Source organism: Haplochromis burtoni, unplaced genomic scaffold, assembly GCF_018398535.1.
Source record: "Haplochromis burtoni strain Fernald_Lab_line unplaced genomic scaffold, NCSU_Asbu1 Contig_511, whole genome shotgun sequence".
Lineage (NCBI taxonomy): Eukaryota > Metazoa > Chordata > Actinopteri > Cichliformes > Cichlidae > Haplochromis > Haplochromis burtoni.
In genome coordinates this window covers 336,116-350,186 of record NW_024582872.1, presented here as the reverse complement: position 1 = coordinate 350,186, position 14,071 = coordinate 336,116, and the positions used below count along the sequence as shown (strand labels likewise).

The window sequence follows — 14,071 nt, the reverse complement described above, 5'->3', positions numbered from 1 at the left end:
GGTGAGTGTGGAGGGAATTATGGTGTTAAATGCAGAGCTGTAGTCTATGAAGAGCATTTTAACATAATTCCCCCTTCTAGTGTCCAAGTGAGTGAGTGATGCAATAAGAGATGCACACCATGGCCTGTATGCACGCTCGCCATGCAAGACTCCATTGCTAAAGAAAAAGTATGTTGAACATTAAAAGTTTGCTGAATAACAATAGACGCCTGTGAAATACTGGGAGAATATAGCCTGAGACCAAAACTGAACTCTGTGGAAGCCATTATACACACCATGTTTGGAGGTCAAAGGGCACTGCATATCATCTCAATATACCATACTAACAATAAAGGCTTGGCTCTCGACGGAGGCGGTCACATCTTCCTCTCTCCCTCCCTCCCTTCTTTCCTGTTTGGCTTCTTTTGTCTGGTCTAACTCAGCGACTCGCTCCGTCTTGTTCTCTAAAATCAAGAAATTCTGGATTTGATCAACTAGTCTCTTAACGCGACTGACATCTTCTTCTCACCGAGAAGACCGGGGGAGCCTGAATGTCCTGCAGGAATGTTGGCTGCTGCATACACAATGGACGGCTGGGGGGTGGCGGGTCTTGTGCCTGGCAACACTCGATGGAGGACGTTGAAGACATCTACCTATTTGGAACCCTGATAACGGGGTTCCTGCTGATTGGAGCTGGCATAGCCCTGGCTTATCTACGACTAATGAAAGCGGTTACAGCTGCCCAAAAAGGTTGACCGGCATGACTGATGCAGTGAGTACTAAGACTGCTTATTGAACGCACTATAGATAAAATCATGGAGAAGCTCGCGACTCTGCAATGGGAAATCAATAGACCTGGGATCAGTGATGGAGAGTAGATCAACTGCAGAATTGGGATGCATCTTCACACGGCCTCCCCTCACCAGCTGGAAGCTCCAGGGCCGAAGCTGGAACAACAAGTCCTTCCAGATTAAAGACGGTGTGTGACTCTGCCCTATCCTCCTACTTCCTCAAGGTCACCTGTGTTGGCTGGGGGATTGTTGACTTTTGCTTAATACTAGGTAAAAGGGAACTCTCTCGAGTTGGATACAGGATACACGCATGCATACACGTGTACTCAGGCAGATATACAATAACCTCCCCCCTCCAACGGCTTCGAACTTCCACCTGATGCAGTCAGGCGGGTCTGTGTCCAGGGCCAGGGTCCGGCTGCAGGACCGGATGGCTGTTGTATACGTCGCCTCTCTCCCAAACCCCACCCATCGCAAGTCACCTGTTTTTTATGTTGTAAGGTGTGAAGACTCATGTGGTTCATTGAGGGTTTTGTTCCCAAACTGCTCTCCTCTGAGGAGCTCAGTCTGGGTGGAGTTTTTTTCCCTCCTCTCCCCTCATGTATTGTGTATTTCATTGTTTTTCTTACCATCCTACCTCTCCGACCTGTTTTACCAACATCATGTTTGTGCCTGTATTTACGGTCGGAAGGGGGCCTGTTTCACTGCATTCAATTCAATTTTATTTATATAGCGCCAAATCACAACAGCAGTCGCCTTAAGGCGCTTTATAGTGAACGGTAGATGCATGTACGTGTTTCATTACTAGTGACAATCAGTCAGTCAATGCTTGTGGGCTGTCGTTCAGCATATGGAACTGTCACGCTTCATGTAACTCAAGAAAAGGTGAATAGAAAAATGTACTGAGACATTAGTAATAAAGAAATCTGTCAGGATTTCAGGATCAAACATAGACATGTATATAATTCCCTTCTCACCCTGGGGCGATCTTTATCCTTCAGGCCTCTCTACCAGAGGCCTGTGCAGTATCGTTGCTGTTCCTCGGACTGCGCTCTTCTACAGGAGAACTACTGCACTGCAAGTGCCCTGACTTCACTATATTATACTAGCACATCAAGTGGAAGTGTCTTTTTTAGTCACTGCGTAAAAGAACTAATAATGAAAAAACAAGGAAAACTACATAAATATGAGTAAGAATCAGTGTTACTGTTACTGGCATTGACTGATCTGCAATGATGATTTTTATATAATATATAAATTTTTTCGTTCGTTCTGCTCTAAGAAGTCATAGCACTCCAATGCTATGCTATGTATTTTTCTAAGTGGTTTATGAGAATGGATTATGCCACCACCCAGTGAAATTATTTCAGCTCACCTTCTGGGTTGTCACGAGTTTTGACCCACTTCAGATCAACTCTATTCAAACATAAATTACCAACGGTGGGATTCTGGCATTTAAAAAGAAATGGCTCATCTCATTTAACGTGGTTAAGTTTGAGCATCTCTCCACAGATGTGTTCTGATGCTCACCTTTATTCACTTTTTGCAGACATAGATTTTACAGATTTGCTGTTTTTTAGTTTAATCACATTGTGTTTGTTCTTCTGTCCAATCACTGCAGCTTCTATGCGTTTTCAGGGCGCTGACAACTTTTCTTTGCAACTGTGATACTCCAACAACATTTTAAAAGGACTCTGTAAATAGCTGTAAACTATTAATATGTGAGGTCTCCTGTAACCAGCAGCACAGCCTGTTTGGACACCTGCAGTTATTATTAGCACGACGTTGTACAAGCTGGCTGTGAATCTGAATTACAATGTAAACTGGATTCAGAGAATGATCTACATGTTTGAGCTGTGTTAACACCTGAGAAGAAGTGGTGAATCTGTGTGCGTTTGCCAACAGTTTCTTCATTTTTAGTCAACAAACTGCAGCGTTTATTTTGTTATGTTTTGTAAATTAAGAGAGAACACATGGTTTCAGGTTTCAAAGGGGTTTTTGGCAAAGTTTAAATCTTTTCTTTAAAAATGTGAATGTTGACTATGTGTTTAGTGATGTTAGAGGCTGCATGTAAACTGACTACGGTGCAAAGTAGGAGATGGTTTACTAGATTTATAAATAGTTACTGGCCCAGTAAACTTTGAATGTCTCCCACAGTAGTACCAGCAAAGTCTTAAAGCTGTACTGAGCACTTCTTTTTTCCTGTAACACAGAAATATAAAGTTCAGCTATCCTGGGAGAAGTTAAATGCACCTCATTAAAAGCCCTACATCAAAGTTGGTTATTAAAAATGTAAGCTAAAATATGAACATTTCCACACTTAAAATCAAAGTAATATTAGCTAATGAAGGTTGATTCTGCTCATCCAAGTCAAGATTAGCAGAATCAGCCTCTGGGATTTACTTACCTGGATGATTGAGCATCAAGACACATATTAGCTAATATCACTAGCAGCTGTTTCACAAGAATTGGAAACAAAACTAAAAGTAATGTAAAATTCTTTAAGAGTAAAAATGACACTTTGGACAGAGAAGTTATGTCTACTGTTAAAACATGTCTGATGATCTGATAGTGAATCTTAAAAACACACAAATAGTTCATGACATTGAAGCTAACGAATGTGCTGAAGTGCGCTGGTTGCTACCGTAGCTGGATGTTGTCATTGCTGTATCACCCACCGGTTCGCGAGTCTGCACTCAAGAACCAGTATAAATGTTGGCACTTTGGCTGTTTTCATGGAGCCAGAGGTGGAGGAGAGGATGGATTATTGGATATGCAGACATCTCGTACATACAAACTGCTTATTAAATCTGTGTTTAGTTTCCACTTTCAGAAGATGAAGTGACCGGGATGAGCGTCCTCTGCTCTGCTACAAATGTTAATAAGGCAATACCCCCCCTGTCTCCACCCACTCTTCCTCTGTCCCTCTAAATGCCACTCTCACACTTCAGTCCAGATTTAGACTTCAGTCTTTCCCAGACATTCTGTCCCAGCTGTCTCAAGCTTCACAGAGCAATTTGTCTCCCTCTCAGTTTGTCCAGTTTTCCGTCCTTCTCACCATGTCTGGACTCTTTCAACACCTCTTTATCTGACTTGGCAGCAAAGTCTCACAGCTCCTCCAGGTAGACAGTCCGTCACAGTGCTGCTGTCTGTCATTTTGATGCCCAGGGTTTTGTGGGTCAGTGTGATTCTACGTGTGCAGACCTCTTATTGCTGTTGTCTGCAGGCTATGGAACCTCTGGCAGAGGTAAGACACTGTCCTCACCCTCCACCTCGCACCTCGTGTGCTGCTGTTTGTTCTACGTGACTTTGAAAAGTTGCTAAGAAAAAACACTGGAGCTACTTTTATATGACCTCAGATTACACATAGATAATGAACTGGACTGGGTTAAAAACACTACTGCAGTCTACAGGAAGGGTCAGAGTCGTCAACTGAGGTCTTTTAACATCTGTCAGACAACACTCAGGATTGTCTGTCTGTTGTGGCCAGTGCGATCCTCTGCTGTTGCATGCTGGGGCAGCAGGTTGAGGGCCGCAGATGCCAGCAGACTCAATAAACTGATCCTAAGGCCAGCAATGTGGGGATGGAGCTGGACTCCCTTAAGGTGGTGTCTGAGAGGCAGATGTTAAGGATACGGTGATAAGGACAATGCTGGACAATACCTCCCACCCACTCCACGATGTGCCGGCCAGTCACAGGAGCGCCTTCACTGACATACTACCCATAATGCACCACTGAACGACACAGGAAATCATTCCTGCCTGTGGCTGTCCTTTACAGTGAGTTTTACAGTTTGAGGTTTAGAGTCAAATGTCAATATATTGAACCTCTGTAGTATTCTGGATAGCCATTTGTATATATTAGAGCTATTTCTTATGTTTTGTAACTTTGTAACGTACTGTATTATTTAATTAGTTCAGATTCTTACTGTAACCACACAGTTTCCTTAGGGATTAATAACGTATTCTGATTCTGATAATTACTTTATAAAATAATGTGCAACCTTGTTTACACAACTAAATTCCAGGTGTAATCTGAAGCAGTGGACAGTCGGGTACAGACACCTAACTGAAATAGCGATGACTTGAAGCTTTAGGGTTCACCAGGTTGCCTGGTACCTGTGACATACATATGTCCTGAAAACGAGAAAGAAATCGGGGAGATGTGGCTTGTGTTTGCTGAATTCCCCATAATATTTATTCTGCTGCATACTTGATCCACTGTTTCTGGTCACTTTACAAGTATTGAAACTGCACAGTTGCTATTTTCAAATATTGCTACACGGTGGTAAATTTGCCCTGTTGCCCTTTTTTTTCTTTTGTATTTTTTTTTTTTTTTTGTATTTTTTTTTTAAAATTGGGATTGTAGATGGAGCTGTCCCAGCTACCGGTAAGATCAAGGAAAGATGGAGCACGAGCAAATCAAAACTTACCAGGGGCCAAAGAAATAACCAGAGTAAATGTAAAAGGTGGTCCAAACATCACATCAGACGTCTCTGTCCAGGAGACTGCAGATGCTGTCAGCATCCTCAAACTCTCAAAACACTGTTAGACCCAAGCTTGAAGAACATATAATCTTTTTTTGTGAAAACATTATGATGCCCTTATAAAAAAATAAAAACCCTCATATAAATACCCAACATGAAACCAACATTTTTAACAGCAGTGTATATTATATTTCTTATTTGTCTGTGGCATAAGCAACACCTGCTCTTCTCCACAGGTCCAGACTGACACATTCATTTACATGAACTTCATGAAGAGTCACTCCTGCTACGATGCCATCCCAACCAGCTCCAAACTGGTCATCTTTGACACAACACTGCAGGTCGAATGTTCACAACACATCCTCTTATTCTGCCAGTAAAACAAGCCACAGTTACAAAACATGTTCATGGTTTCAGTGACTGGGTGTCTGTTTGGCAGGTGAAGAAGGCTTTCTTTGCTCTGGTGGCTAATGGTGTGAGGGCAGCGCCGCTGTGGGACAGCAAGCTTCAGTGTTTTGTAGGTGAGCCATACAGGGAGTGCAGAATTATTAGGCAAGTTGTATTTTTGAGGAATAATTTTATCATTGAACAACAACCATGTTCTCAATGAACCCAAAAAACTCATTAATATCAAAGCTGAATGTTTGTGGAAGTAGTTTTTAGTTTGTTTTTAGTTTTAGCTATTTTAGGGGATATCTGTGTGTGCAGGTGACTATTACTGTGCATAATTATTAGGCAACTTAACAAAAAACAAATATATACCCATTTCAATTATTTATTTTTACCAGTGACACCAATATAACATCTCCACATTCACAAATATACATTTCTGACATTCAAAAACAAAACAAAAACAAATCAGCGACCAATATAGCCACCTTTCTTTGCAAGGACACTCAAAAGCCTGCCATCCATGGATTCTGTCAGTGTTTTGATCTGTTCACCATCAACATTGCGTGCAGCAGCAACCACAGCCTCCCAGACACTGTTCAGAGAGGTGTACTGTTTTCCCTCCTTGTAAATCTCACATTTGATGATGGACCACAGGTTCTCAATGGGGTTCAGATCAGGTGAACAAGGAGGCCATGTCATTAGTTTTTCTTCTTTTATACCCTTTCTTGCCAGCCACGCTGTGGAGTACTTGGACGCGTGTGATGGAGCATTGTCCTGCATGAAAATCATGTTTTTCTTGAAGGATGCAGACTTCTTCCTGTACCACTGCTTGAAGAAGGTGTCTTCCAGAAACTGGCAGTAGGACTGGGAGTTGAGCTTGACTCCATCCTCAACCCGAAAAGGCCCCACAAGCTCATCTTTGATGATACCAGCCCAAACCAGTACTCCACCTCCACCTTGCTGGCGTCTGAGTCGGACGCTCTTTTACCAGCCCAAACCAGTACTCCACCTCCACCTTGCTGGCGTCTGAGTCGGACTGGAGCTCTCTGCCCTTTACCAATCCAGCCACGGGCCCATCCATCTGGCCCATCAAGACTCACTCTCATTTCATCAGTCCATAAAACCTTAGAAAAACCAGTCTTGAGATATTTCTTGGCCCAGTCTTGACGTTTCAGCTTGTGTGTCTTGTTCAGTGGTGGTCGTCTTTCAGCCTTTCTTACCTTGGCCATGTCTCTGAGTATTGCACACCTTGTGCTTTTGGGCACTCCAGTGATGTTGCAGCTCTGAAATATGGCCAAACTGGTGGCAAGTGGCATCTTGGCAGCTGCACGCTTGACTTTTCTCAGTTCATGGGCAGTTATTTTGCGCCTTGGTTTTTCCACACGCTTCTTGCGACCCTGTTGACTATTTTGAATGAAACGCTTGATTGTTCGATGATCACGCTTCAGAAGCTTTGCAATTTTGAGACTGCTGCATCCCTCTGCAAGATATCTCACTATTTTTGACTTTTCTGAGCCTGTCAAGTCCTTCTTTTGACCCATTTTGCCAAAGGAAAGGACGTTGCCTAATAATTATGCACACCTGATATAGGGTGTTGATGTCATTAGACCACACCCCTTCTCATTACAGAGATGCACATCACCTAATATGCTTAATTGGTAGTAGGCTTTCGAGCCTATACAGCTTGGAGTAAGACAACATGCATGAAGAGGATGATGTGGACAAAATACTCATTTGTCTAATAATTCTGCACACCTGTACATCATCTGTCTGTAGCACTGACCATGAGTAACATGAATCTCGATTGAAGCTTGAGCTCCCCCGATACAACCTTCAGTGGTTTATTAATTCTTTATAATCCAAGCCGCTCTGCAAATGCTTTTCCAGCTTGCATCTTACATTCTGCCCCTGTGTGTTAGATGGTGTCTGGGGTAGCTGTGCACAATCTGCTACTTGAGTGGTGTTGGCTGTGGTCCCCCCTTTATGAATATGGTGCTTAGGACCTGTTTCTGTGTGCAGGAGGCGGCTGATGGTCACTCCACTCCTAACTCTATATCAATATCTATTATTAATGATGAGCTGGGCTAAGGGGTTGAAGCCCATGCAGAGCACCAGTAAAGTAAATGATTGCTCAGATCAGAACATCTTGCCATTGGACTGAACAAGGTCTGCATCAGGGAAACCAAGAAATGCTAATAACAAGTGGACCGCTGCAACAATCAAGGACAAGGACTAAAAACTTTTTCTGTTATACGTTTCATGGGAACAAACATCACTAAATAATTTCATTTCCCGGGCACAGGTGCCACCCACTCATTTAAATTCCTCAGGCATAAATTCAAGAGCCTGCAGGGGTAGAACTTAGCGCACAAAGAAACCATCGCACACACTGAGCGTTTACGTTGCACACGCTGCTACAGTGTCACTCCTACAGGTAGCTCTTTGTGCTCGCAGTGAAATCCTGCTGGCTTGAGTCAAAAGCCTTTTGACTGGTTTCTTCAGCATAACCAGTGACAGGTGTCAGGGTTTCCACAGCTGCACAGTAAACAATAACTGTTGATAATTAATTTGGCAAACTTTGTTTAACAAATTGTATTGAGCAGCACTGAATACATGCGGTCGTGAAATGAAATTATCTGCTTGGATTATGTTTTCCTTGCACACGACTCGACAGAAAAATAATTTCATAATTGTATGTTACTATGCCAGTTCAGCCAGGTGCAGATTATATGCAAAACATCTAGGAACGTGGATATATAATACATATCTTTAAAAGTGTCCAGTTTCTAGCCACAGAGCCAGCCTCCATGATCATTTTATGGTTGGTGTCACCAGCTCGGATGCTGCTCCTCCAGAAGACCATCGTGAGGTACACTGTGTTGGCCACAAATGGGTGATTAAAGATATCCAACATTTTAGGATTTAAGGACCACAGCTTTCCAAGAAAATAGAGCCAGCTCACCTCCGTCTTCTATAAAGCCTCTCTATTGGTCTTCCCAGTCAGCCCATTGTTGACCTGGTCACTGTAGTGCCTGTATACCACTATTACATCTACATCCTATTCCATAAGAGACACAGGTTATGTAGCTTTTCCTTTCTATTTTATGTGTAAGACCAGAGAGACCATCTCGCTGCCTTATATCTAGTTACATAGTCAGTCATCCATGATGGCTTACTGACACTTCCTGCAGCATCAGCATCAGTAACATCAGCTGGATGGTATTAAATTCACTTGAAATCAAAGGTCAGATCCAAGTAGATCCAAGACTAGTCTTCCAGTACCTTGACTACATGAGACGTGAGGCGCGGTCAATAGTTATTAAGCTCTGATGGTGTTGATTTAGTTAGTAAGGAAAGTAGACAGCATTTCATGCTCACTTGTCCTAAATAAGAAACTTCCAGATGTGTGTCAGTTAGCATCATAACTGACTTCTGATGAATCCATGTTCAATACGTCCAGTGTCACTCAGGCTAAACATAATCTATATGTTTCTGTCCAGGTATGCTGACCATCACTGACTTCATTAACATACTACATCGATACTATAAGTCTCCTCTGGTGAGCTGAGTTTCTGAGTACTATAAATTTATTGTATATATTTAGCTGCTTTGTGTTTTAGCAGAAGAAAATGGATGGATGGATGCTTTTGTCAAATGCATTCACCCTGTGCTTTCAAATCATGTTATAATACAAAAACCATACTGATTAAAAAAATAAGTAAAAATCCTCCATCATGTCGGATGTTGCCATAAACATTGGATCTGAAATGTTTGGTTTGTCTGCAGGTTCAGATATATGAGCTTGAGGATCACAAGATAGAGACATGGAGAGGTCTGTTCAACGATGCTGTCCGCAAGCATGAAAGAATAAGAATTTAGAACAGCTTTCCAAAAAAGTTGTGACATTCAACAGGATGTAAATAAAAACAGAATGCTGTGGTTTATAAATATTTTAAATATGTTTTTTTAATGAATCAGTCTTTTCTTATTGGCTTGGAAATGTGCCCATTATACTGTTTATCACTGCTTCCACAAAAAAGACACTGAACTTGTATTTAGAGGTCATCTATGCGTATTAGAGACATTATTGATTGATCCTCAACAGTACAGCTCATGGAGCAACATACTCATGCTGCCATCCAGATGATGTTTTTGGTTTTTCCTCCCCCTTAGATGTTCTTGCTTATTTTAACAAGACAGTAACCTCATTACATAGTATTCCAACAGCATAGCACTGAAGTAGGAGTTTGGGTGCCCCTGCCTGGATGTAGACTGGATTGGTAAGCTCACACAAACACTCGAATATCCTCAAGAGGATTCCTGCTGGTCTAGTGTTCTGTGAACAGGACAAAACAGCATTGTTCCTCCTGGATCTGAAGTTTGACTAATGTATGAACTCTCCTTTCAAACGCCCTGACATAGACCTTACAGGGATGGCATCCATGACAGCGGCGGTGGTGGCCAGGGAATTTTTGTTGATTTGGCGTTTCAGTCCCCCCACTGACGTTACCTCAGACAGGGGCCCCCAGTTCGTTTTGGAGCTTCGGTCTGCCATGGCTGACAGCCTGGCGGTCAAGGTCCACCAAACCACAGCATACCACCCGCAAACCAACGGGATGTGCGAGCAGCTTCACGAGTCACTCAAGGCCGCTCTCTGGGGTTCTCTTACAGGTTTGCGTTAGGGAAGACCTCTGGGATTCTCCAGCTGAACTGGTCCTCGGCCAGCCGCTCCGGGATCCTGGGGAATTCATGCCTGCGAGTCCCCCCCCCCTCCCGCTTCGTGTTTCAATACCTCTATGCTGTCTCTCCGTCCCACCAGAGACTCGTTTTCCATTCCTGGTGCACCACTGCCTGCCCGACCCTATTGTTCTGTTTGACGGCCCGTTCAGGGTTATTCAACCAGGCCGAAAGCCTTTCCTTTTTGGACTTTGGAAGTCGGCAGGAGGTTGTTCCTATTGATAGACTTAAGTCCTGCATGATCAAGTGGTGCCGGCCCAGGCCCTCTTCCGCAGCTGTCCGCCTACTACCGGGCTGACAGACTTTGGTTTTTCCTGTAGGAGTGCCCCCCACCTGGCAGAGCTTGAGCTGTCTGCAGCTTTTCCTGACCACCAGTGCCAGCCTTGTCCACAGGCATCCTTAAAACAAAAGAACTCATAATGCACTTCAGGGGGCACAGACAGGTCCACTCTCTTCTCATTATAAATGGAGAATGGGTGGAATCAGTCTCCACATTCAGGTTTCTGGGCGTCTCTGCCCTTTTAAAGAAGGCTCAACAATGGCTGCACTTCCTCTGTGTCCTGAGGAAGAATAACCTGGACTGGAAGCTGGTGCTGGCCTTCTACCGCTCCTCAGTGGAGAACGTGCTCTCCTACTGCCTGGGTGTTCAGCACATGGGGGCCACTAATGAGAACAGGAAGGCTGCACAGAGGGTAATTAAAACAGCGCAGAAAATCACTGGCTGAACTCTACCACCCGTAGGCCATCGACAGATCATCTGTCTCAGAAAAACCACGGCCATCACAGGTGATCCCTTTCATCCGGCCCACCACCTGTTTGATGCACTGCCCTCTGTTCTGCGCCTGTGGTCAGTCTCACAAACAGCCTTTTCCCCTCGGCCATTCTACTGTTAACAAGCACTGTCCCTCATAATGTTGCTGCTCCATGCACAGTGTTACAAGCACTGTGCATGGAGCAGCCATAACTCCATTGTACATGTAGAATGACAATAAAGGGCTATTCTATTCTATTCTATTCTATTCTATTCTATTCTAAACCTGAAGGCTTTGCCTCCCGTTCTACTTTTAAATCCTAGGAACTACAAGTAAGCCTGCTGACTGCTGCCCAGTTTCTGAGTTGTTATATTTTAAGTTAAATATACAGTTCAAATAACTTGCTAATCACTACATTCTGTTTTTATTCACATTACTGACAGCATCCCAACATTTTTGGAAATGGGATTCTAATTCTTTTAAACCAACTATTCCCAAAACTTGCATTGTGGCCCACTGGTGGGATCTGAAGGTAGTGTGGAAGAGCAGTGAGACATTATTTACAATAATTAGTTGCATAAAAAAACTGAAGCACAAGAAGCAAACACTTGATCTTCGGCGTGTGTAATGATCAGGTTCTGATCAAAGGTTTGGCTGCACCACAAATGATGTTCATAGGCTACAATGGTCTTTAGTTTGGGAATGGCTGTTTTTTAAACATTTAAATTAGCTTTAGGCTGTGTTTCCAAGTAGTTTGTGGTTTGTTTGTTTTTTTCTGTTTGCAGAAATCTATCTCCAGTACTCATTTAACAGACTAATCAGCATTACACCGGAGTCCAGGTAAGGCCAGCCCTAAAACTGATTTATTTAATTTAGTCATAATGTAGTCACACTTTATCATTTTAAAGGCTACAGTTCTTTTGCTTAAATTACACCAGATTTACAACTACAATTTCAAACAAAGTACAAAATATCAACATTTATGGAATTTGGTATCTATTGACTTCCGACCAGTGTTCATTGCTGGAGCTAACTAATCTGAGCTGTGGTCTGCTTGTTAAAAGAGCTTAACTGGGCTGTTTGAAAGCCATATAAAATAATAAGCAGATGTAGGAAATTTACCATGGATAGCCTGTTTATTCTGAAATTCTTAAAACCCTAATCACAAATCGTGTTTGTCTTTTCAGTTTGTTTGATGCCATATACTCCCTGTTAAAGAACAAGATCCACCGGCTGCCAGTTATTGACCCAGCATCAGGAAACGTCCTCCACATCCTCACTCACAAACGCATACTCAAGTTTCTCCACATTTTTGTAAGGAGACACTTCTTGTGCAGCACACCGTTAACTTAATCCCATAATTTAATTGCAGTTAAAAGACCTGGCTCAAAGAAAAGAAATCTTTATTTTCCTGTATGTTGGTATTTGAAAGGCTTCTTTTCATTATCTTTTTTCCCAAATGAATTGTAATTTTGAGGGGCTACAGGTGCCCAGAAATACATCAGATATGGTTAAAAAAAATCATGGTAAATTACTCTGGACCACTGCTGTGCTTGATAATGTTTGTTTTTCTTGAACAGCATTGGTCTTGAGATGCAGTGATTTCTCATGGCACATAGTAGACAGAGGTAGAAACATGTAGCTCCTTTGTGTAACGTATGATACAAATCGGAGCCTGGATACATCTGCATGCCCTCTATATGCTCACAAAAAGGGCTGTCATCACTGTTTGAAGATGTCTACTTTTCCATTTTAATTGATGCATTATATTATTTCATGATATTGAGACTTTATATATTAAGAATAATAATAGTGAAATGCAAAATCTCAAAATCACAATATATTATCTTTTATTATGTCTTTTCCCTTAAGGGATCTATGATTCCCAGACCCAGGTTTCTTCAAAGGCAAATCCGTGAAGTGCCGATTGGTACCTTTAAACATATTGCAACAATCCAGGAATCAGCTTCCGTCTATGATGCTCTGAGCCTTTTTGTGGAGAGAAGAGTGTCAGCTCTGCCTGTGGTCAATGAACGAGGTAGTTTGATATCATGCTAACTGTTCCTATTGATAGACTTAAGCTGAAAACTGCATTCTTCCTCCTGTATCCGAGGTTCTACTAATGGACAGACTCCCCTTTCCAGCACCCTAACATAGACTTTCCCAGGGAGGCTATGGAGTGTGATCCTTCAATAGTTGGAACACACCCTCCAGTCTCCCTTCTTAAAAATGGGAACCACCACCCCAGTCTGCCAGTCCAGAGGTACTGCCCCTGATCTCCACTTCAGGAACTCAGGGCGAACCTCATCCACCCCAGGAGTTGTTTAACTGCCTCAATGACCTTGCTCCTGAAGATAGGTGAGTTGTCCCCCGCATCAGTATCAGACTCTGCAAAAAGAGAAAGAAAAAAAAAAAAAGTATCAGACTCTGCTTCCTCCACGGAAAATGTGTCAGTGGGATTAAGGAGATCCTCAAAGTATTCCTTCCACCACCGGACAACTCCTCCCACACTTGAGTTTGAGCTTCAGCCACTGCCTGAGCCACGTTCCTCTTGGCCTGTTGGTACCTTTCAGCTGCCTTCAAAGTTCCACAGGCTAACCAAGCCAGAGAGGACTCCTCCTTCAGCCTGGTGGCTCCCTTCACCTCTGTGTCCACCATTTGGTTCAGGGGTTGTGGCCACCTTGTGGCTGCAGCTCAATGCAGCCTCGGCAATGGAGGTCCTGAACACGGTGAATTCAGACTCAGTGAATTGACCATTGGCTTCATCGGGTGAGGGCCTCCAGCTCGCACTGGAGCGGTTCGCCGCCGAGTGTGACGCAGCGGGAATGGGGATCAGCACCTCCAAATCTGAGGCCATGGTTCTCAGCCGGAAAAGGGTGGAGTGCCCACTCCGGGTCGGGGATGAGTTCCTGCCCCAAGTGGAGGAGTTCAA

General features: G+C 43.2%; 1 protein-coding gene across 3 annotated transcripts in view; it reads left to right on the top strand.

Moving 5' to 3' along the window:
• The first annotated feature begins 6 nt into the window (after positions 1–6).
• prkag3b (protein kinase, AMP-activated, gamma 3b non-catalytic subunit) overlaps positions 7–14,071 on the top strand; it is a 16,969-nt gene continuing 2,904 nt past the window's right edge. The window contains exons 1-8 of one of the 3 annotated variants that reach the window (XM_005947371.3): positions 7–4,017; positions 5,494–5,598; positions 5,697–5,778; positions 9,151–9,209; positions 9,437–9,482; positions 11,925–11,979; positions 12,327–12,453; positions 13,012–13,177. In XM_005947371.3, coding sequence (XP_005947433.1) covers positions 3,931–4,017; positions 5,494–5,598; positions 5,697–5,778; positions 9,151–9,209; positions 9,437–9,482; positions 11,925–11,979; positions 12,327–12,453; positions 13,012–13,177 — 727 coding nt within the window. In that variant the 5' untranslated portion in view covers positions 7–3,930. The other 2 variants (XM_005947372.2, XM_042214042.1) reach the window with 2 other exon arrangements.